This window comes from Podarcis filfolensis (genome assembly GCF_964270895.1).
Source record: "Podarcis filfolensis genome assembly, chromosome: 2".
In the NCBI taxonomy this organism is placed as follows: Eukaryota; Metazoa; Chordata; class Lepidosauria; order Squamata; family Lacertidae; genus Podarcis; species Podarcis filfolensis.
The window spans coordinates 115,717,107-115,742,706 of NC_139605.1; the positions used below are offsets into that span (position 1 = coordinate 115,717,107).

General features: G+C 41.2%; 1 protein-coding gene across 1 annotated transcript in view; it reads left to right on the forward strand.

Moving 5' to 3' along the window:
- Nucleotides 1–25,600, forward strand: part of LOC310755899 (cyclic AMP-dependent transcription factor ATF-7) — a 115,842-nt gene that overhangs the window by 58,038 nt on the left and 32,204 nt on the right. The window contains exons 3-4 of the mRNA XM_083599316.1: nt 13,404–13,500; nt 20,264–20,382. Of these exons, the coding sequence (XP_083455442.1) occupies nt 13,404–13,500; nt 20,264–20,382 (216 nt within the window). The remainder of the gene's footprint in view (nt 1–13,403; nt 13,501–20,263; nt 20,383–25,600) is intronic.

Genomic DNA, 25,600 nt, shown 5'->3' on the forward strand with positions numbered 1-25,600 from the left:
ACGGTATTGTTACAAAAATTACGGGGGGACGGGACACATCTTTAAAGTTAAATGTTACAAATATTATGCCTGAATGTATCCTTTCAACTTGACAGCTCAGGGAAGCTACCTAGCTTTAAAAATTATATAAAATCAACTCCTTTGCCAGTTTCCTCCATTCCAAAGCTATTTTCCCTTTGAAAAAGGACTCCAGGAAGTGCCCAGAGGTGACAATTGCTGGGCTCATTTTTAGCCAAGGGAAGCCAAATCTCATCACCTGACTTGCCTCAGGCTGCAGACATGCAAAGGAAGTTTTATGGTACTTTTGGGTGGTGGGTAAAAAGGTAAAGGTAAAGGGACCCCTGACTATTAGGTCCAGTTGTGACTGACTCTGGGGTTGCGGCACTCATCTCGTTTTATTGGCCAAGGGAGCCGGCGTACAGCTTCCGGGTCATGTGGCCAGCATGACTAAGCCACTTCTGGCGAACCAGAGCAGTGCATGGAAATGCCGTTTACCTTCCTGCCGGAGTGGTACCTATTTCTCTATTTGCACTTTGACGTGCTTTCGAACTGCTAGGTTGGCAGGAGCAGGGACAGAGCAATGGGAGCTCACCCCGTCGCGGGGATTCGAACCGCTGACCTTCTGATCAGCAAGTCCTAGGCTCTGTGGTTTAACCCACAGCCCCACCCGTGTCCCTGGGTAGTGGGTACTTAAGACATATTTGTCTGTGCTAATCTTATACCTGAGTCTTGCCCTGCCATGTCTGCTTATGCTAATCTTGTACCAAGGACTTGTCCGGACATGTTTGCCAAGGTTAACCCCTCCCCTTTTGTGACATGTCAGTGATGTAGCAATGATGCTGTACAGTGGTGCCTCGCAAAACGAAAAGAATCCATTCCGCGAGTCTCTTCGTCTTGCGGTTTTTTCGTCTTGCGAAGCAAGCCCATTAGCGGATTAGCGCTATTAGCGGCTTAGCAGCTTAGCGGATCAGCTGATAAGCGGCTTAGCGGCTTGGGAAAAAGGGGGGGGGGAGGGAAAAAACCCCGCAGGAACTCGCAAGACATTTTCGTCTTGCGAAGCAAGCCCATAGGAAATTCGTTTTGCGAAGCACCTCCAAAACGGAAAACCCTTTCGTCTAGCAGGTTTTCCGTCTTGCGAGGCATTCGTCTTGCGGGGCACCACTGTACAAACTGTATTCTGGGATATGGTGGGAAAGTTTTAAAAGTCTTTGTCACCCCATCCTCGGGGTTCAAAAATTTCTCTTTGAACCTGTTGCGCAATAAACTGATCTACAACTATTTGCTCCTGGTGGTGGCTGGACTCCTTCCTTTATTCTGCAGGGACCCACGGGCTCTGCCCGACGAGCTGGATGACTGAGCAGCCTCACACCTAGATTTTTCCATAACAAGTATCATACCAGCTGTACATAGATAATTTGAAGGTACAAAAGAGAGATCAGTGGGCACCTTATAACAGGTATACTTGCATATACATAGGACTTCCTCTCTACTCTCTCCCCTTCCTGCTTACCCCTCCAGAGCAGATGGGGTGGGGCAAGTGAGGGTGGGGAAGTCCCATTTTTGTTGTTTAATCGTTTAGTCGTGTCCGATTCTTCGTGACCCCATGGACCAGAGCACGCCAGGCACTCCTGTCTTCCACTGCCTCCCGCAGTTTGGTCAAACTCATGCTGGTAGCTTCGCGAACACTATCCAACCATCTCGTTCTCTGTCGTCCCCTTCTCCTTGTGCCCTCCATCTTTCCCAACATCAGGGTCTTTTCCAGGGAGTCTTCTCTGCTCATGAGGTGGCCAAAGTATTGGAGCCTCAGCTTCACGATCTGTCCTTCCAGTGAGCACTCCGGGCTGATTTCCTTCCGAATGGAGAGGTTTGATCTTCTTGCAGTCCATGGGACTCTCAAGAGTCTCCTCCAGCACCATAACTCAAAAGCATCAATTCTTCGGCGATCAGCCAGTTGAGGTGGAAATCTTTGCTCTAAAAGTATGGTTTCATTGGATATAACCTGCTTTTTCAGTCTATAAACAACCACTCCACTGGTTGCCAGTGACAACTTAAAATGGCCTGCAGAAACCAAGCAATGCAGCTTTTGTAAATAAATGTTTGGTTTGTTTGTTCTTTCTTCAAACAACGGATGTGTCCCAAATGCTTAACGTAAGTATATTTAGGCAGACAAATCAGTAAAAATGTTCTGTACTAGCAAGGTCTATGGACTCTTTTTATTTCAAAGGTGGTTGACCTACATTTTAGAGTTACAAAGAAGAGAAATGTGGCGATAAATTTCAGTTTAGTAGATTACTGCAGTTATTACAAGATTTTAGTATTAACACTACTGGTATACCATCTTTAATGACCAGGGATGCCAGTAAGGTTTATGTAAGCGGTGTTGCTATAAGCGAGTCTTCCTATGTAAATAAACTGAGAAACAAAAACAAGATGAGTTTAATTTGAAAGGTCAGAGGATTAGAACAACATAATAAAAATAATCGAGATAATGAAGCTGGAGGAAGTAAAAAAAAATGTAGTAGATAATAAGCTGCAAAAGCCTTAAAAGTGTTTTGAGAGAGATAAAAGGAGATAAAAGGAAGAAAATTATCCCTCAATAACCAAACAACAATGTTAAGAGAGATTAGCAGAATTTATTGCATTTTATAAATTTATGTGTAGTTTGAGGCATCCACAGGACAAAGGCTTCAATGAGTTCTTTGCCAATACAGACATTCCTAAATTTAATTGAAGATCATATTGTATTTTTTTAAAGTCTCATAATTTTTCAAGAGATAAAATAAAGCAGATGCAGATAAAATCAAATAATTTTCTATGATTAGATAGGTTCTGAACCAAATATTATGAGGTATTCATTAATTAAAACTTCTAGTTAATACTATACTCCATACAAAATGCTAGGAACACCACATGATATGAATAAATCCTCAAAAAAAGGAAATGCCTGAGATTAATCAATTGATACAGGCCAAATTTTCTGCTGAGTGAGGATTATTATAAGAATCTTAGCACATTTGGCAGAATCAATAAAGTGGTAGGAAATTGTTTGGTGACCATCTGGATTTGATTGTAGAAATGTTTTTTTTAAAAAAAAATCATAAATAATTAGATGGACATTGAACATAATTGCTAATTATGGGTGAGGGTTATTGGGTTGTTTTTGTTTTTATTTTGATTGTGTATTTTGTGCTTTTTTGTTGTGCAAGACTATAATCCTATGCACACTTACTTTTAATCCTGTAAACAGTTTGTTCAGTTAGCATCATGTGTTGTTTTGGCTTTCCTACTGGTAAAAAAATATGGTACTTCAAAATGGTGAATAATATAAATCCTTACAGTTAAGGAGTGGTTATAGGGTAAGAGAGAAATTTGCAGAAACGATAAAATATAAAAAAGGTGGTACAGCTGTGGGAAAACAGAATTTTGAGATATGCTAATTCAACCCATTTCATCCACATGCTTCTTTGGGGGTTATAAAACTCCTCAGTCCACCTTAAACCTGAAAAGTGGGTGACTAACAAACACGACTGCTCCCACATCATTTTGGCCCTGGTACTTCTGATTTACACAAGGTGACAACATGGGGAGTTCAGATCTTTCAAATGAAAGACCAACATTCTAATCACAGTGTCTTGTAAAAATAAATAAATAAAAATCCACTCTCAAGCTCAAGAAGTAATGCTATTTTTGGCCTCCTGACCATGACTCCACTTCCCAGGTTCTGAGTCATAAAAGCATAAAGTAGTTTTTAACTACTTTAAAAAAAGAAAGAAAGGCTTATTTTCTTAACTTGTGCCGAAAACATGTAGAGAGGGAATGTTGCAGCAGAAAGATTGCCTAGTTCTTGATTTCTGTGTTTTATTACCTCTAACCATAGTTTGGTAGTCACTCCATGCTTGTATTGTATTGTATTTGGGTTTAATGTTTTAATGTAATAGGTTTTAAGTTTCTATGTAGGACAATTTTGGATGGCGTCATAGTTTATGAATTTCAGAAACTAAATACTTGTGCATGTCAACCTGTCGTCTAACATGGCAGCTGAGGAGATTGGGTGGGTTACATTGGTCTGTGCAAGGGCGTCATTGATATATAGTTATGAAACATGTGCTACTTCCTGCTTTCATAAGCGCTCCTATGATGTAAGAATAGGCAGGAGATTAAAACCTAATGATTATATCCATTCAAGAATATTGGAGAGGGGCGAATCTTTGGTAGTAGATATGATTGTGAAAATGTGAAGCTGCCTCTGTCATACCTCAGTTTGGCATCTGTTAAATAGGTTTGCAATGTGCTTTCGTAATAGGCCGACAGAATCTTTATTTTTGAGTGCAGAACTCAGATGATAGGATGCAAGCAGGTTTATAAATGCTCTGATACAGTTGGCTTGTTTGGGGTTATGTGAGAATTCTATGGCTCAGCTGTGTTTGCAAAAGTGTTAGTCACCATTAGTCACTTCCACTGGGTAACGTTTTTGTCTCATTCAAAACACCGCATTTTCAGATGTATTTCTGTTGAAAATGAAGTCATGGCTTACATCTTCAGTATTAAGTGGGCAGCTGAAGAGAAGGGTCAGGATTCTTGTTTCAGGCACCCATCCTGAAGCGGCGCTCGTATAGGTTTTGCTGCTCTCTTCTCCAAGCAAGCAAAACTAGTACTTCTGTCAATCTGAACGGCCTGTGTCTTTGTGGCAGGGAGAGGAGAGTGTGGAGGATAGAGGAAGTATCCTCTAACTCACGGGTGTCAAACACAAGGCCCGCGGGCCGAATCCGGCCCGTCAGACCTTGTCATGTGGCCCGTGTAGCCGCTGTCGGCCGCCAGCCTTCACCTTTTATTCTCGCTTTTTTTTTTTTGACACAAGAAAGCCGCCTCTTCAGCGCATGCACGGCAGCCTACAAGCCAGAGAACGTCTGCCCTCTAGCGGCGCCGGCCGTTCTACACAGGAAACCTCCACTTTACATGCATTCAGGAAACCTCCACTTGTTTTTATATTGAGCGCATGCCATCCTGTGATGTAATTGAATGCAGTGACAATAATTTATGATAATAAAGAGTGGACACATAGTCCTACAGATACAACCGGCCCTTTGAGGGTGACCAAACTGCTGATGCGGCCCCCAATGAATTTGAGTTTGACACCCCTGCTCTGACTGCTTGGTTTTAGAGCACAGCTATATGTAACCCATTCATTTGCTGTTGGGTGGGAGCACATAAATGGAAGGAAAGCTCCAGTGCATTATCTTTTTGTGCCTATGAGGTCCACAGATTCTGTTTGGCATGGGACTACTGTGTGCATAATTGCATATCAGGGATTATTGCAGAATATGATGCATCTGTCCAATGTAACCTGTTTGTGCTATATACGTACACTTTGCTCCCGGTCTTTAATAAGACAGTCCTACTCCACAACAATGAAGTGCTGCTTTCTGCTTTATACATAGGTTTTCATAGAGAAGTGCAAAAAAAGAAAATCCAAGTGACTCAGAATAACCGAGCCAAAGTTGGCTTGTTCAGGAACACTGCTAATATTATTAAAGCTTTTCATTATTGTTAAAGCTTTTCATGTGAAGCCATTACTATGCGATAAACACGATGGTCTTTTCTACTGGGTGACTTAAAGAGGATTCCTGTAGCTCAAACAATGAAACTTAAACATTGAGTCAAGCATTTTAAACCTAGCTCATGTGAGAGAGGAGGCGTATGGCAGGCATGCATTGAGTGTATTTTTCCAACTTGCAGCTTAAAGAGGGGGGGAGCAAAAACTCGCTATTTTTAATTTTGTTATTCCTGGCTCAGGGTTAAGCAACGGGCATACATTTTCAGATAGTGAAATTAGGCTTGCTCATAATGTATATGTGCTGCCGAAGCACGCACGACTTGGCTCGCTCGTAATATAAATAAGTGTTGCCCAGGAATGTAGCTTGTATTTCTGATATAGTTTATGAAAACAAAAGAACATGGATTAATCATACTTCAGGATGTAAGCACATTTTTTTCAAGTAAAAGGCATATATCCACATGGGTCCCTGGAACTGTCAGAGCCAAAAATAACATTTTAGAATTTAAGCATGAGGCAACTTTCTGGGGCTGTAGTGCACATAAATGCACTGAGCACTCTGTTTCCCAAAGGAACACGTCTCGTTGTGGGTTTCTTGATTTCAGCAAGCTGCCAGTAAAATTGAAGGAAAAGTAATTCACTTTTTCAGTAATGTTCATCTGAAATTTCTAAAAGGCACTGTGTGTTTTATACCCTCATTTTTATTTTTTATTTTTTGATACAGACATCCTGTTGCAAGATGGATATGGTGGGTTTGCAAAGGAACAAAAGAAAGTTGTTTCAGTGTATTGCCACAGCCCAGTCTTTTTCCAACCAAGATTGTTCATTAAGTATTCTTGGGTGCTCACCATCTAGCAAGCTTGTTAAATGGAAATAGGTGTTTTAATTAAAATGTACCCACTATGGTTTGGTGCCCCTGTTGCTGTGGCAGCTGCTCAATACTTTTTCAAGCACAATGCATTAACCACTTAAACAACACGTTGTAATAGGTTAGTGATAAGGCCAGGGACGCAGGTGGTGCTGTGGGTTAAACCACAGAGCCTAGGACTTGCCGATCAGAAGGTTGGCAGTTTGAATCCCTGCGACGGGGTGAGCTCCCGTTTCTCGGTCCCTGCTCCTGCCAACCTAGCAGTTCAAAAGCATGTCAAAGTGCAAGTAGATAAATAGGTACCGCTCTGGCAGGAAGGTAAACGGCGTTTCCGTGTGCTGCTCTGGTTCGCCAGAAGCAGCTTAGTCATGCTGGCCACATGACCCGGAAGCTGTACGCCGGCTCCCTCGGCCAATAAAGCGAGATGAACGCCGCAACCCCAGAGTCGGTCACGACTGGACCTAATGGTCAGGGGTCCCTTTACCTTGAAAACGGCCTTCCGTCCTTAGCAACACTTCACCCAGAGGTTCACAAACATTGCTTGACTTTCTACCCATTATTTGAGGTTGCTTTCAGCCCTCTCCCTCCATACAGAGTCCTCACAGCGTAGGGTTGCCATATTTCAAACAGTGAAAATCCGGACAGAAAAGTTGTTGAACTTTTTTTTTTGCAAATTCATAAGAAACTGGAACCCTATCCAACTGCAGCCCTGTCATAGCATATCAGATGGCTTGGTAGAGAGGCAGAATATTTTCTCATTTGTGCAGGGATTTGAAGAAGGTCAAAAATTGCCCTGGGATTTCAAGAAAGTAAGCCACAGCAGGAGTCTCTTCTGATCAGCAAGTTGAGACTCCTTTCTTAGCTTTTTGTCAGCTGCTTGATAACTTGGAGGACTGGGTTTGTGGAGCCCTGGCCACACCTATGTTTCAGGTAGATTTGTTTAATTTGTGGCTGAGTTCTAAATCCTTTTAAAAATATTGTAGAAATATTTCATGAGCCCGCTGTTCACATAATGCAAATTGGCTGGGCTTCAGTTGTCTTGTGCTGCTATTATACATTACCCATGGACCAAAGAAGAAGGAGCCACAACAGGGGCTTTGGGATAATTAAGGACAAAGCTTTGTAACTTTGTTAAAATCTATGACACGCAAAACATCAGTTGAATTCCAAGATAGTCAACCCTTTCCCAAAGGTTGAGACAGCACAAATTTGCTTTTGTTTCAACCCACGTTCTCGCCTCCAGGTTTGTAGCAGCCTGCCAGGATTTGTTCTGCAAGCTTCCTGGCAATATACCCTGAAGGTACTTTGCAGGGCAGATAAGCCAGTCATTTTATGACCTGTTGCTTTCTATGAGATTTTATAAAAGCAGGATAACATGATTATGATCGGTGCTGGCATTATGCTGAAGTTCCTTTGCATTACAGCTTTTAGCGTGATCTCACTGACAACAGATACAAGTCAGCAACAGTAAGCCAACAAACGGACAGAGCAGATTGACCCTCTAGAATGGGCAAACTGTGGCCCTCCACAATGTTGTTCAACCACCATCAGGCCTAGGCAGCATGGCCAATGGCTGGGGTGGAGTTTCAGTGCCACCTTAATACTGATTTCTTCATCCATTTTTTCTGGAGGAAATTAAGCTGAGGTGTAAAGTGGATGAAACTGTTTTGTTCATTGCTGCTGATATGAAATTAGCTTAATGTTATGATTATGTTGATTTGAGTGACTTTATGAGTGATTTTACTGTTTTAATGTGAATACTAGCTGAGAAAAACATTACAGCCCAACTTACAAGACAATTACATAAAACAAGCTGAGATAAAATCTTCCTTTTCTGAATATGGCCATACTCTCTTTTCTTCCTGATACCCAAAAAAGCTATTATTAGTCCTCTCTTTTTTTGAAGAGCAGGAACACAAAAACTAGTTGCAAAACATATTAATGTACATTTATAAAACGTGTTGTTGCAGAAATGATATTTGGCAGTTGTATTATTCCAAACACTTGCAGTTGAAAATTCAGGCCACCCTGCTTCTGTTCCTTCTTTCTCTTCTCATTGCCTTCCCCAGCTTTTCACAATGATCCTCAGGTCAACCTATTAGCTCCTGACCCAGGATGTGAGTGCTGTTCCTGGGATCTATACTGTCTTAAGAGTCTCCCAACAGGCACTTACAGGGAAACATGTGCTTGCAAAGGCTTTCCTTGGCAGCTACAGAGTGTACAGGGGTACCTTGGGTTAAGAACTTAATTCTTTCTGGAGGTCCGTTCTTAACCTGAAACTGTCTTAACCTGAAGCACCACTTTAGCTAATGGGGCCTCATGCCGCCACGGCACAATTTCTGTTCTCATCCTGAAGCAATGTTCTTAACCCGAGGTACTATTTCTGGGTTAGCAGAGTCTGTAACCTGAAGCGTCTGTAACATGAATCATCTGTAACCCAAGGTACCACTGTATACATAAACATACAAATTAGGCTTGAAAGAAGCATTCTGTAGATTAAGGATAGCTCAGCTGATAGAGCATGAGGCACTTAATCTCAGGGTTAGGGTTCGAGCCCCATGTTGGGTGCAAGATTCCTGCATTGCAGGGGGTTGGACTAGATGACCCTCATGATCCCTTCCAATTATGTGATTCTGTGTATTCAGTAGAATATGCTGTGATATGTGTTTGTGTGTTCTGTTGTGTATGCAGTGCCCAAAACAGTTATTCCGGTTTGCATATGTAACTTTAAGAATTGTTAACTTTTAATAACGTGAGCTTATTTTTCCCAACTCCATCCCATTCCTTTTCCCTTGTGTATCATATCTTGTGAGCCTGAGGACAGGGACTGTTTTAGTACTTGTTTTTGTATGGTGCTCTGAGAACCTTTTCTGTAAAAGGGTGGGGTATATATACTGTAAATCATCATCATCTGTGCCTCTGATCAAATGTTCTCTTTCGAGGAGTATGTATGGGTTTTGGGGGTTATTAAAACAGGTTTCAAATGGACTCTGTGTTCACAAAGCACAGGACTGAATGAATCCCCCATTATCCTTATAACAGGTGCAGTTAGCATGTTATCGTTTTCTCTCTCTAAATATTTGAAATCGGTCTTTCTGGTGTGGAAGAGAAGACCACATGCCTACAGCTCCCAGAGCCATTCTCCACTTCTTTTTAAGTGTCTGAAGGGAGTCCTTCCAGAGTCTGAACTTGTCAGTCGGGGGAAGAGATTAAAATGCTAGTACTGTGGTTCAGGCTGTTATCCTTTCATCTCACGTTCCATCGCTTTCCCTTCTGTGTGGAGAGGCATGGTTTAGGACTGAAGTGCCATGGTTAGTCTCCAGGTTTTGGCATTCATTAGAAAGCAGCAGAATCTGTTTCAGTATGCACACGATAAACATTGCAGAGCAATTAAAATCCTTTGTAAGCTTGCAAACAAATGTGTTTTAGAACTTGTGTATCTTGTCCTGGCAAGGCTGGTAGCAGTTGGATCTGTTCCATGAGTCTGATAACAGGTATCCGAATTCCAGGTAGCTAAGGCTGGGTCAGACAGGACAGGACCTGAGCCAGCTCCCAATGTAAATCCCAGGAGCAATGGAAACCGTTTCAACAACAGTCTGAGCTCAACTGCATGCCAAAATAGTGAAGCAGTTCTGCATGCCCTTCTCAGTTAGGTATAATTTAAGGGGCAGCATCTTGTCTTGGAGGCTGACATTCCTACTTGGCCAGATGGCCTCCACCTATCCCACTGCCTTTTCTGTTGGGAGCTTAGGGTAGACCAAGGGGCTGTAGGCAGTTCATGACTTTATGGACCCCGTAAATCCTGGTTCATCCTCATTTTGAATAATCTGAATTCTGGGCTTCAAAAGAGCATCTTCTCCCCCTGGGTGGCTTGCAGAGCATTTTACTCTGAGTGGACCTCAGACCAGCTTCTGGGTCTGTGTTGGATCACTCAGCCAGAGTCCTACTGCACACACATCTCCATAGACATCTCCTCTGCATCAGAACTTCTGTACAGTCTGTGGTTTCTGTATTCTGGGACATAAGGGCATGAAGAGAATTTCTAAGATTAAACAAAACGTAGCTGAAGATCAGAGTAGAAGCCACAGTCTCCATAACAGAGCTGTACTGAGCAACATGGATTACTTCTTCAAATGCCATGATTATATGGCAGTGACAGTGCTTTGATTACCAATCCCTACTGAAATATGGCACAGTGTTACAGCACTTGAAGGGAAAAAAAACTTGATGCCACAAATCCTTCAATGGTGGCAAATAAATGAGTTTTGACTCCCTATTACAGTGTTTTATGGTCCTGCTGCCACTGCTTGCCATTCTGCCAAAGTAAAAACTCCATCCGCTAGTTCCGTACCAGATTGTGGTGTCAAAGAAATAGGAGTTGTAGATGTGGGTTTTAATTTTATTTTCTTCCTTGAATGTTTTGTTTTTTAAGCTGCTTTTGAAATAGTGGCAGATTTGCTGGTAAATGGTTTACTTGCTACCTTCATTCCATACCTTCCAGAGAGAATAAATTGCTTTCACGCTGCTTTTGCTCATCCTAACTACTTTCAAAATTCTTAGTGCTTTTTGAAGTATTGAGTTGAAGTCATAAAAGGCAAAGGAGTGATCTGGAAAGTATAGTTTGCAACAACATTCATTAGATGCATAGCGTGGAAAAAATATCACCTCACTCATTCATGATGTAATCATGGAAGAGGAAGCCAATCTGGCATGTATCACCAAGACCTGGGTGGTTGAGGAAGGCGGGCTTGATTTCACCCAGCTCTGCTCACCCAGGTACTCAGTGCAACACTATGGCAGACCAGAGGGGTAGAGAAAGTCGACATGGTCCATCAGTCTTCTGTGACCATCACCAAGGAACCACATCTCTTTGTAGCTAAATTGGAGAACCCGTATCTGCTTTTGGGCCAGAGAGGCAGTCTCCCTGATTTCTGGCCGAGGTGGTCTCAAATGTGATGTTGTAGGAGCCAAGGACTATCTTGTTTGGTGACCTCCACATTCACACTGTGGCTGCTTGTGAGTTGACTCAGAACTTCATGGCCTGCATGATAACTGTGGGGCTGTCTCAAGTTGTCATTGGTCCGGCACATGGAATGGGACATACCTTCAACTTAATTTTTGCTCCTGATGGCACAATAAGTCGTCTAATAGCGGGGGGGGGGGTTATTATTTTGATTAGACTGGCTTTGCAGGAGGAGTGTTGGGGGCACTGTTTTATGGTGGTTCTGATCCATACCTGCAGGGTCAGTTCCAAAGAGTAGTAGAAAATATTAGTCTTATAAAGCTGGAAGGCTGAGGTGGCCCAGCTGCCTATGGGTGATCTCCAACTAAGTCATACAGTGGTACCTCAGGTTACATATGCTTCAGGTTACATACGCTTCAGGTTACAGACTCCACTAACCCAGAAATAGTATCTGAAGAAGTGTGCATGCGCACGAAAGCTCATACCAAGAACTAACTTAGTTGGTCTTTAAGGTGCTACTGGAAGGAAAAAAAATTTTTTTTGTCCAGAAATAGTGCTTCAGGTTAAGAACTTTGCTTCAGGATGAGAATAGAAATTGTGCTCCGGCAGCAGCAGGAGGCCCCATTAGCTAAAGTGATGCCTCAGATTAAGTGCATTTTCAGTTTAAGTACGGACCTCCGGAACGAATTAAGTACTTAACCTGAAGTACCACTGTACTTGGAGAAGACCCACTCAGTCAATTGGGGGGGGGGGTAAAAATGCTCAGGAGTGTGCATCTTTTGCAGCTATACCACATTTTTCTAGAACTGATTTTTGATCATGGTCATGGTCATGTCTTCGCTGTCGTATAAAGCACTGTCTGCTTTAAAAGGATTTGGTTCTGTTTTGGAGAGGCCAGTCAGTATTGGCAGGCAATTCACTGGAGCAAATTGTTGTTCAGTGGGGGAAATGAAGTAGTAATAATTCTGATAAATGAAGCCTTGATATATTCAGTTTGGTGTTCAGTTCGGAGTTTGGTCTAAGTTTAATATGACATTTAGAGTAAAGAGCACACTTCCCATTTGAAGAAAACTATTTTGGTTCATTTGTGTTTACTATAGTATGGAATTAAAAAAAAATGTTTAAAACTATTTCTTTCTGAAAATGTAGTAGCTTTTATTTGTTCACTTCCATCAATATTGCAAAAGGTCTTTATGGGTGTTTTGGTGACATGCAAATATTGCCCAATTTTATTTTATCACCTGCCTTTTATAAGATTGATCATGGTTGGCTGTCTTCACCTTGAGCTCTCGTGTGGGAAATCCAGTATTACCAGTAGAGTCCCAGAGACCAGGACCAGCTGTACTTTGTTCCTTCCTATAATAATATTGCAGGTGGAACATAGCATATTTTGGCACACGAGATGTAACGGCCTTTGTTCATTGGGAGTGATGATTGAGCTCTTGCATTTCTGTATTTGTAGCCATTGGCCACTGATCTTGAGCCAGCCTAGCTCAGTCATGTTTCATAAACTGAGGACCAAATCGCCTTGTAGATGCCAGCTCTGTTTGGCAGAATTCAGGCCATTAACTGATCCTACTCCTACCCCTCCATTGCCAATAGTAAATAATTTCCCTCTCCATTAGTCAATAATAAAGTGGCACATTTTGCAGAGCACTGCAGAGAGGATATTTCATGTTTCCTAGTCTAGTGCAGTAACTACACACTGTTGCCTTTTTTCTTCCCTTTTTAAATTTTGATTATTAAACCCATTTCTCTCTATTAGCCAGGAGCTCAACGTGTAATGGCTTTCCCCCTTCCATTTAGAGAAAATGTGTTCATGCAGCACTTCTCCCACAGTCTGGCCTGTTCTGTTTTTGCTTTACACTTTGTAGTGATTATATTATAGCCGCTGTCCTGGGGCAGTCCCACCCCACCCCAAATCCTGGTGCAGAATGTACAGTTATAATATTAAGTGTGTTTGTGCACTTATTGTTCTCTCTTTCCTCTCCCCTCCTCCCTGCCATTTTTCATTTTAGAGGTTTACAAATGAGGACCACCTGGCTGTTCATAAACTCAAGCATGAAATGACACTGAAATTCGGTCCTGCCAGAACGGATTCAGTCATCATAGCAGGTACGTGTTACAATCTAGGTCAGTTTGGAAAGTGGCACGTTTAATAAAGTCCAATTGTAAGATCAATACCAGAGACCAGATGCACTGAAAAATATCTTCTCTACTCAAATTGTGACCTTCATTTATTCAGAAAGAGGTGGGAGGAAGGAATAAAGAAAGAAAGCGAGAGGCTTCTAGAACTCTGCTTCTTTATGTATTGTGGCAATACCAGGTTTTGTGTTTATGAGTGAAAAATGTACAGACAAAAGGCTTTTCACATTTCTTCATACTTTTTTTCAGGGTGATAAACAAAAGCTAACGAGCTCTGCTTCCTTCCCTCCTCCCAGGTGTCAATTTTCTGAAGCTTTTAGGCTGTCACTTAATAAATTTGAAACTCCATCTCATGCATTGGCTGTTGCTGGGAGTGCATTTGCAGAGTCCAGATGAGTCTCTCTCAACAGGCACAGTCAATGCAACCCTTTATAGAAGATTTCAGGAAAATATACCTGGCTGTCTCAACAGTAGGCTATTGCCACAAACTGTAGGCTGTTGCAGTTGAGGAATGTCCCCGCACCCAGTCAATTATCCTTCATTTGTGAATCCTTAAAAGGAAGTGGCAGGATTGCAATCATTGAATGGAATGGCTTTTTCTCTATTGATTAGTGAAAGAAGAAAAATATTCTGTTACATGCAGGAGTTTCTGCTTGAGAATTAGTCTGCGCCGTGTTTGATTACTGTTAATGTTCTCTATGTGGGGCTGCCCTGAAAGACAGCCCTGAAGCATCAGTAGGTGCAGAATTCAGCAGCAAGAACACTTTTAAGAGTTTTGTCCTCCAGACATAATACACCGTTCCATGCCTGGAATGATTTATTACACTGTGCCTGGAAACAGATAGGTAACCAATTTAAGAGCCTGGTTTTAACTTTTAAAGCCACAAATGGTTTGGGACCACACTATCTAAAGGACCACCAAGTACACACTGTGTGTGTGTGTGTGTGAGAGAGAGAGAGAGAGAGAGAGAGAGGGAGAGAGAGCCTTAAGATCAGCATCAGAGACCCTGCTCTCTAGTCCAGCAGTGAGAGCTATGAAGTTAGCGAGTACCAGGGACATGGCTTGGTACTAGGGCTGATCGATATATCGTCCCAAACTGGTTTGTAGTCAACATCATGATAACCGTTTCATAATACTGACTTGGCAATATACTTTTTCCCCAAAAAAATTTTTTTATTCATTTTATAACACAAATAAACAACACAGACAGAAAAACAAACAATACAAACAGATTCTTGTCTTATCCTTATTTTTTCTAAACATTGTTAGATGGGCTTCCCCAAGTCCCCCCTATCTGATTTTCATTTTACCTCATCTTTAGCAGTTTACATATATCATAATTTCTAACCATTTTTTTCTTTTTTTAAATCACACTTAAAAATCTTCACATTTCACTTACAAATAAAACACTATCTTCTACTTCTAATCCTACAGCCTATATCCACTTCCATTGACTTGGCAACATACTGTGAATCACGATGTTTGTGTGTGCTGTGTAAAAAAGCACGATGTGGGGAAAACTGTGAAGGTGGTCATCACTTCTCTCATGATTCCTGCCGCCCCTTGTTGCTCTGTTCTATAAAATAACAGTGGTACACAGTGGTACCTTGGTTCTCAAACTTAATCCGTTCCAGAAGTTCCGGTCCAAAGCCAAAGCACTCCAAAACCAAGGCTTACTTTCCCGTAGAAAGTAATGCAAAACGGATTAATCCATTCCAGACTTTTACAAACAACCCCTGAAACAGCAATTTGACATGAATTTTACTATCTAACGAGACCGTTGATCCATAAAATGAAAGCAATAAAATGAAAGCAACTGTACTATAAAATAAATAAAAGAGTGTTGTCCATTCTCCATAGGGTCACAAAGAGTCGGACACGACTAAACGACTAAACAACAACATTGTGGATGATAAAAATTAAAATTTTCTTACCTGCACTGATGATAATCATTGTTTGGATGGGGGATTTTTATCCATTTCCGCAGTCACACAATTAATCAATCAGTAGCTGAACTGGGTTCCATACAGTCACAAAAACAAATTAATTGAAAAAGCCTCAAAAACAAAAACGCAAAACAAATAGCAAAAACTAAAGCACCAAATTTAATCCATTCCGGAAGTCTGCTTGACTTCCAAAATGTTTGAAAACCAAGGCACAGCTTCTGATTGGTGCAGGTGCCCCGGAAACAATAGCCAACAACTGCATCAGATGTTTGACTTCCAAAAAATGTACGAAAACCGGAACACTTACTTCTGGATTTTCGGCATTTGGGAACCAAGGCGTTTGAGAACCAAGGTACCACTGTAACAATATTTAAAATATTAAAAGGTAATTAAAAATGTATAAATTTCAGGCTTCTGAGAAGTAGCAGTTGCCTAGACAATACCCTGTTAGCCGTTACATATTTTCATCCTTATTTCAAACATTGTGATACTGTATATCGTAATGTTGAAAACCAGATATTGCCCAGCCCTACTTGTCACAGGACCTTTTCTGCTGATCCAGTCTTAGGAATATCTCACTAGGAAGCTACATATCCACCTCCTAAAAACTTTTTATTCCAGCCTGTTTTCGGTGTTTTTTTATGGCACAATGGCTGTTTGTTTGTTTATAAGGCTTTTATTTAGATATGCAACATGGAAAACAAAGGTGAAAAAAGTCAAGTAAAAAAAATCCTACCCAACATAATCCACCCACACTGTTAACAGTTCATCAGTGAATGCTGGTATGTTTGATACCATTATGTTTGGTTAGAGGCCAATCAAACATAAGGGAGTACGAAAAAAGGAGGACTGTGGCAGATAAGCAGGGGGACATATATTCTTCCAATAATCTTGTCTTAACAACCAGATATGTAAAGATGCTCCTGGCAACACCTTATTCACATGGCACTGTGTTTTAATAATGTATTTATCTATTACTGTTATTTGAGTGTTGTTGATTGCTTTATTGTTTTAATATCTTATAATTTTATTATGTTGCTGTTGTTTTTACTGATGGTGCTGTAAATTCTTTGTGAAATTTTTTTATTGATTTTCCACATTTATCACAGAATGACATAACAAAGAAACACAAAACACACATCAAAGAAAAAAACAATACAATAAAATTAAACACAAAAAGATTATTCCTTCTAATACCTAATTCTCATAACACTGATAGCTGACTTCCTCAAATCCCCTCTAACTGAATTTCATTATATCACATTTATAACAGTTCTCCAAGTTCATATTTCTAATAATATTCACTCCTTTCATTTAGTAATCTCTTCTCCTTTATTAATCTTCTAATCCTTAATGTTTACTACCACATATCCTTATTCTACCCTTAGGCCTATTTGTTACTTCCAAGGATTTTCTATTTATCTTATATTACAGTATTTAGCTAAATATTCTTTGAATTTCTTCCAATCCTCTTGTGTCTCCTCTTCTTGCTGGTCACGGATTCTTCCAGTCAGGTCGGCCAGCTCCAAAAAGTCCAACATCTTCATCTGCCCAAAAATTATTTGTGAATTAACATGCATGTTTCTGTTTGCTTGCCGTATACAGGCGACGACCGTTTTGTGCAGGGGTTGCGTTCCTGACCACCCTTCCCCGCTCATTGGTGGAACATATGTAAACCTGCCCATGCCCCGTTATGCCCCCTTTCCCGAACACTTCCAGGGGCACCCCAATGCCCATATGCATGGTCACTCATCAACTGGAAGCACTTAAAAAGATTGTTGCCTGTATTCCACAGGATGGATGTAGGAAAGAGCTTTTGAGCCTTGTGACAGTTGTAAAACTTGTAGAATTTTGGCAGGTGTGGTTTATTTCATTCCCTCAGCACTGACAGGAAATACCTCTTAGGTGCACTTATTGATACAGTCCTTTTTCATTTTTTTTACTCTTGCTATATAAAAAGTTCAGAAGTCACCATTTGGTTCTGTGAAGCCACCCTCTTCTCACCAGGTGCTAATGTATTACAAGCAGAATCCTTCTTCCTCTTGGAACTTTTTCTTCCTGACACATAAAGGAACTGCTGGAAGAATTGTGCATAGTATTGTGGGTATGAACAGCTGGAGCTAGGACAGAGCAAATCGGTTTTTCACATTTTTTTTAGTCCTTTTGTCGAGCACAAAATTATCCACGGTGCTCCAGTGTTGACAACTGCCATCATCTCCAGTTGTGCATTGTGGTGCTGATAGCGACCATTTCAAGGGTAGGAGATGCAAGTCATTTATTCCTCTTGCGGCAGTTATGCAGTAAAATAGATGAGTCACTCAGAACTCCTCTCCAGTCCTTGCAAACATCCTGGAAATATCAGCCCACACAGCTTGTCTCTCCCAGCCAAGAACAAATCAGACTTTTCTCTCTGTGAGACCATATAATGTAATTTGCAAACAGAAGGTTCCCTTGAGATTCTGAGCTTGCCAACCTAGTAAAAAGTCCAGCAAAATCCGAGTTATGTGGACCTAGATTTTCACCAAGGCAGTCTGTATCCCATCTTTCTGCAGCTATACTGCACCAAGTTCCTTTGTGGGATGGGGTGGGGTATGGCTTTAGCCTTCATGGATTTGAAAATAAGCTGTGAGCAATTTATTGCGACTATGTATAACTAACTATGTAATTGCTTCCCTTTTCCATAGCTAACAGCAGCAAAACGAGTTATGCATAATAAGCATATCTATCCAAATATACATAATTCAGAGCGCTGTTTTACTTGATGCAGACATGGTAAAAAAAAATATCAATTTTATCTTAGTGCAGAATGTACACTGCACTTTAGGTACAAAGCAGAAACAAGTTCATGTAGTAGTTGGAAATAGGCATTCGGGAGTAGAAGTGAAGCAACTGGTGCTTTCTAAACAGTCACTCTTCCAGTTTTTGGCAAGTAAGATTCATCTTAGGCAATTAAGAATAGGTGGGTTTTTCGGGGGGCTGGGGGTGTTGGTAAAGCAATTAATTACAATTCATTAAGATTTTTGTAAATTGGAAGAGAATTGGTGGTAGGCTTATTTAGGCCACTGATGTGCCAGAAATGTTCTTAAACAGATATGTATGAGCTAATAGTAAAAATAAAAAGGTATAAAAAGAATTGTAAAGGTAAAGGTACCCCTGACCGTTAGGTCCAGTTGCAGACGACTCTGGGTTTGCATGCTCATCTCGCTCTATAGGCCGAGGGAGCCGGTGTTTGTCCACAGACAGCTTCCGGGTCATGTGGCCAGAATGACTAAGCCACTTCTAGCAAACCATAGGAGTGCACAGAAACTCCGATTACCTTCCCACCGGAGCGGTACCTATTTATCTACTTGCACTTGACATGCTTTCAAACTGCTAGGTTGGCAGAAGCAGGACCGAGCAACGGGAGCTCACCCCGTGGCGGGGATTTGAACCGCCGACCTTCCAATCGGCAAGCCTTAGGCTCTGTGGTTTAGACCACAGCACTACCCGTGTCCCTCTTAAATTGTAGATTGCCTTAAATTTGCACTTAAAAGATATTAGTGAGACCATTGACAAAAGGGTGAAGCCCTTCACAAGTGACAGATATGTTTTCTCAGTGATATTTAGGCTGGCCCAGATGGAATGGGCCAGAATACTGTTATATTAGTTAACTAAGGCTGTGAGTATCAGAAGCCCTTTGAGAGACACTGAGGTGACCTGATCAGCATTTATTTCCTACAGTGCAGGGATCAGTTGGCCAATGGTGTTCCCCATGGGGAATTTAGTTGCTCAACTGATCCAGCCATGTCTGCCTGCCCCATATCTGACATCGCATATGATGTTAGCTGCATAGTGGGTTGGTTTGGGGAAAACAGCTTTGCAGGTCAAATTGGGACCTGTGCCAAGACTTCCCCACTGCTGTTTTAGAGGAACTGTCTTTTTAGGGTTGTCAGTGCAGTACTTGTTATCCAAGAGGTATGTCCCATGCTTAAAGGATCCTGGAGCATATCTTTTAGGTCACGTGGCAGTGCTATCTAGAGCAGATAAAGTGTCAGACTTTCCTTTCGCTCTGTTCTTCTCACAGTTGTATCTTCTAAAAATGCCCCTGTGTCCAGATTTTTGCCCAGCCCAAACTGTCATTCCACCCGTGCAACCACCCAAGTGGACATTTATTCTCCCCAACCCCGTGACAATACAATGTCCACCTGCCTCTTCCATAGTGAATTCCATATTCTGCCCATGGCACCAGCAGAAGGATTTCTTATGATCAGATTTGTGTGTGTAATTTAACAGAGATATTAAAGTTTTAAAACAAACCATCACAGCTTGCTTCTTCTTCAGCTGCTCTAATACGAATCAATACTGTAGTCGAGGTGACAGTTACAGAATACCGAAGCACGAATATTCAGAAATGTGGCATTTGTGTAGATGAGTGGTGTCAGGTGTTATCATTTGGGTTGAGCCCATGTAGCGTTAAGGTATCAGAACCATACACCCAGAAGCTTTCTCTTATTTCCCGTGTTCTTGGATTAGATGGCAATAAATGACAAATCAGAGATGTGCCGACTATCTGAATTGAAGTGATCTGCAGCTGGCTGTTCCTATTCTTTTATTATAAAAAAATTCAAATATATGATCCCTGAAATGTGTGTGTAAAATGTATAATTTTAGCCACCTAAATACAGGCTGAAAACAACATTCAGGAAATTCTATGATGAATAAATAATCCCAGGCTTCTCATTCTGTGAAGTGAATATTTTGATTTGAACTTGTTTTTCATTGTCTTTTTCTCTTGCTCTCTAAACAGATCAGACGCCGACACCAACTCGGTTTTTGAAGAACTGTGAGGAAGTTGGCCTCTTCAATGAGTTGGCAAGTTCATTTGAACATGACTTCAAGAAAGCCACAGAAGATGATGAGAAAAAGGCAAGAGGCTAAGGGTTTTCATTGAGCTAAAATTTTGAGAGCTATAAGGGAATTTGTTGTTCCATAGTGTCCTTAAATTATGTTCATCTTGGGATTTTAAGATGCATGCATCAGCAAACATTACGTGCCAAGAGGGTTCATCTACTGTCGCATTTTGCTGTAACAGTGGCCTGCACTGAGTGCATCATATAATGCCACATGGTAGTCGTGAAATCATGGCATTATATTGAGTCAGATCAATAGGCAATCTAGTTTGGTACTATCTGCGCTCACTTCCAGCAACTTTCCCAGATCTGCCATAGTTTTGTCTTCATCTTGCTTCCCAAGCTGGGGATAATAGCTGTGTGCAAAGTTCTTATTTGTAGCCCCATGCCTTTGGTCCTTTTTGCTTGTGTTTTGCATACAGTGGTTCATTCATTGCTTATAGCAGTCAGATGGTTAAGGGCACTTTGAGTAAAAAAACAACAACAACAGCCACATCACCTTTCTGTTTTGTGAATGCATGCTAGCATTTAAATGCTTGATTGGCATCAATAATGACAGGCACGGTAAGTACCACAGATACTATGTTTTCTGCCCAGAGAAATTGTATTGTAACTAAACTGAAGTTAGTGGGTTGCTGTGAGAGGATGAAACACAGGGAAGCTTCCTTACCCCCAGTGTTGAGATCTGACCTTTATCCAAGCACTGGTTCCAGCTACGACCATTGAGGCAAGAAGGGAGAGGGATCACTTCTGTAGGCTATTTTTCACCCTGGAGTAAGGAACAGCAGCCCACCTGTCTGCCGGTGAACAAGCATGGCATTCGGAGTACATTGAAATGTCTTTGTCCTACTTGAAATGAAAAGGGTACCACTTTTGGAATGTAGAAGCTAGCCATGCTTATTATCAGCATAATTAAATATATGTGTATATATAATTGCATAATTGTTATATTAAATGTAATTATATCTAATTATTATATAAATAACAACAACAACAACAGCTGTTTGAATGGCTATAGTGATGTGGAAGCTTGAATTAAGTCTTCAGGCAAAACTCTTTTTCCAATTTATCTGTGAACTAAATTGCCTACCACTAGATTTCCAGTAGAGAGCAGAATATTTACCATGTTGACTAAGTAGAGAGATTTTCTTGCATTCTTTACAGGGCTTTAAAAGAAACCTATAGGAGGGATGATGATGATGATGATGATGATGATGATGATGATGATGATGATGATTATTATTATTATTATTATTATATTTGCAAACTTTGGAGCCCGTCCCAGCCATTGCTGAAGTTAAGTTTCAGAGCAGCCATGTAAGGAATGAATGAAATTGCAAAGCCAAAACAAAACATATGCACTATCCAAGTTTATTCCCAGAATTCTTTGAATATCAGTTTTCATGAAACTACATTTAAAAATTGTTCAGGGTTTGTTTTGTGTTTCAGGGCATTCTGAAAAGAAAACTTGGGTAACACATCTTTAGTGCAATTCCTTTTGTTTTGTTTTTCTCCAGACTGAATTCTGCTTGCTAAACAAGTAGACCTCTGTATTCAATCATCTTGTTTCTCAGCTGTGTAAATCAAATTACATCAATGTCTTTCCAAAGACTGTGTCTTTGGGAATTCAGATATATAGATATAAAATACCTCTTGCTTTTCTTTCTTTTGAAGAGGCCCCCAAAGCAGCTTACATAGTTACAATTACGTGGCAAAAAATTAAAACGAAACAGTAAAACAAAACAAATCCATTTAGCAGCCAAAAATTAAAGAAATGATGACCAGCTGGGCTTTTATCCCTCTCACTTAAATATTTTCTATTTAAATCAAAGAAGTACCATGGATCTCTCAGCCATGTATTGCTGCAACAGTCTCACCTTTCGGAGCAGTGTCATTTCACAGCGAGGTGGTCCTTCCGTGTTACATTTTTTATTATTTCAGCGCAGAATCTTAATCTTAGCATTTATTTTGAGGGTTGTTTTTTTAATGAAGTGGTAGACAACCCACAGTCTAGCCAGATATTTTATATGTTAAGACCACCCATAATCCTGGTGTTGTACTGTTTTTAATAGCTACCATTATGAATTCTTAGATTGCTGGAAGTTTGTTTCTTGTTTAATAGGGCTCAGGCTTAATATTTCTGACCTCCAACAAGACTGCCGCAGTTCAAAGCTTGGCTCGGTGTCAGCAGGCCGAAGGAATTACCCCTTCTAGTACTGACTTGGATTGTTAGATCCAGCTGGTTTGCTATTCAGAAAACTTGGCAGGGGCTGCTGGGCACATTCATGAGATGCTTTGAACATTTGGCTGAGTTGAGTCCAGTTGCTGGAGCTCGTTTTAGTTCGTGTGGGATTTTATTTTTATTTATTTTTTGTCCTGGATAGCTCCAGCCACAAGAGGTTTTTTTGGTGGTAATTAAATGCAGAGAGGGTATTTCCAGACACGCTGCTTTGTGGGTGATTGGTCTTCCCAGTCACTGCGCTACTCATGTGTAATCCATGCATTTGGGATGCCAACCGTTGTGCCATTCGCTCCTAGATTCTGAGGCGCTTCCTTTGCACGCAGCAGGAAGCAAAATGGGCATGACATCTGGAAGCACATGTAGCAAGGGAGGCAGCTGTTTGTGTTTATTCCATCCTCCCAGTTACTCAGGTTGGTGACATTACTGTCTCCTCCCCTTCACCCAAATTTTGTCCTCATAACAAGCCCGTGAGGTAGTTTAACCTGAAAAATAACTGGCTGGTGAGCTTCGTGATGAAATAGGCATTGAATCAGAAATAACCTCCTCCATCCCTAGGCCAGCATTCTTAACTGGTATATGTTGAGTTACAGATAGGTAGCCGTGTTGGTCTGCCATAGTCAAAACAAAAAAATTTTTTTCTTCCAGTAGCACCTTAAAGACCAACTAAGTTAGTTCTTGGTATGAGCTTTCGTGTGCATGCACACTTCTTCAGATACAGATAGGTAGCCGTGTTGGTCTGCCATAGTCAAAACAAAAAATTTTTTTTCTTCCAGTAGCACCTTAAAGACCAACTAAGTTAGTTCTTAGTATGAGCTTTCGTGTGCATGCACACTTCTTCAGATATCTTCAGGGCCCCACTCACTTGGGGGCCCCCAAAACATTAAAGGAAAAAAACCTGGATGTACATTTCCAAAAATATAAGATAAAAAATAAATAAAATGAAACCTACATACAGCAACAGTGTTTTGTGTTGTGTAGGCTCCTATTCGTTATGTGCAAATGGCTTTAGATACCTATTAGGTCCGTAAATTACCATATAGCATATATTCAACACAAAAAACAGTGACAAAGGACAGCTGGACATATAAAGGGCCCCATTACCTTTAGTAGCTTATGGCCTCATCAAACCTAAATTGGGCCCTGGCTGCAGCAGTTGTGTCAGATGTTCGGGTTCCAAAGAACGTTTGCAGGCCGGAACACTTCTAGGTTATATATATATATATATAAATATTTTCCAATATAACATTCTACAAAACATATCATTCCAATTTATCACCAACATCATCTTTTTGGACTTCCATCAACTCGTCTGCTAATTCTCCGTCTTAATCACTTCTTACACATTCCCTAATTAATATTGCACTACTATCACATCGTAGTCTTACCTTATTTTTTAAACAATATTTCTCCTCTTAATTTTCACAGAACTTCCTGAAAACTCATGTCCATATTATCTAAGGCACACCAGTTCTCTAAGAGGAGGGTTGCGGCCCACACTTTAAGTGGCTTCTCATAAAATGGTCTGCTTTCAAGTTCATTTTCCACACAGGCCCCTTTTCCCATACTGCTCTAGGTTGGCAACGGGGGGCGGTGGGGGGGGGGAGGAGAGGCAACATTTCTCAGTGGGCTACGTTTGGCCAAGGGGGCTTCAGTTGCAAAGGCCTCCTTCAGGCTCCCTAAACTTACAGTGCGCTGCTCTCATGACTTTCCTCTCAAGTGTCCGGGTGTTAAACTGTCAAGAAATTAACAAGCCTATAACCCTATGCAAATAAATGTGCTCCAGAATCTGGAGTGGCTTTCAGGACCTTTTCCTCGGCAAACTCACTTGGAAATTGCTCTCTCTGAAATCAGTGGCATTTTGTTTCTACAAAAAAGCATATTCTGAATGGTAGCATTCTTAAGATAAACTATGGTTTATCTCCATGCTTTGCAAGGAGGAAGCCCCAAGAGACTCATTCCCTGGCATCCATAGTTTAAACAAAAAAATAAAAGCATTGAGGTTACTCCCTGCCTGTGATTTGGAGAACCTTTGCCAGTCAGGATAGATAACTCTGAGCCTGTGCTAAAGAACAATGGTTTCAGGAAGTGCCCCACTACTCATAGTTGGTATTATGTTGGCTCGGAAGAAGCTGGTAATAGAAGTGGGGGCTTGAGGGGAAATTATAGTAAGCAATGGAGGTAGGAGATTAAAGGAGGATAACCCACCCTCAAAGTATAGCACAGTAGAAAGCAGAGGAATTTAGCTTGGGGGGGGGGAATTAGCAGCCAAACAAAAGAATGAGAAGCAACAAGAAAAGATATACGATCCATGTTTTTTCTGTTGTTGTTGTTTAGTCGTTTAGTCGTGTCCGACTCTTCGTGACCCCATGGACCAGAGCACGCCAGGCACTTCTGTCTTCCACTGCCTCCCGCAGTTTACTCAGACTCATGTTTGTAGCTTCGAAGACACTATCCAACCATCTCGTCCTCTGTCGTCCCCTTCTCCTTGTGCCCTCCATCTTTCCCAACATCAGGGTCTTTTCCAGGGAGTCTTCTCTTCTCATGAGGCGGCCAAAGTATTGGAGCCTCAGCTTCACGATCTGTCCTTCCAATGAACGCTCAGGGCTGATTTCCTTAAGAATGGATAGGTTTGATCTTCTTGCAGTCCATGGGACTCTCAAGAGTCTCCTCCAGCACCATAATTCAAAAGCATCAATTCTTCGACGATCAGCCTTGTTTTTTCTAGGTTTTTTTCTTGTTTTTTCTAGCCATGTTTTTTCTAGGTAGCCACTAAAAGCAGTTCCCTGACTTGAATACACCAAATGATGGCTTGCTCCTCATGCTCTCTTGCCTGTTTCTTCCCAGCGCTCATTATACCTTGTTTTTATCTTCTTGGCGTGTTCCAGAGGAGCTCCATCCAAGAACCGGAGGAAGCATTGTGCTGTTTTTGATTGCTTGAGGACTACTTGATGTGCTTTGACTCTTTCCTGCTTTGCTGCACACACTCCCAAGT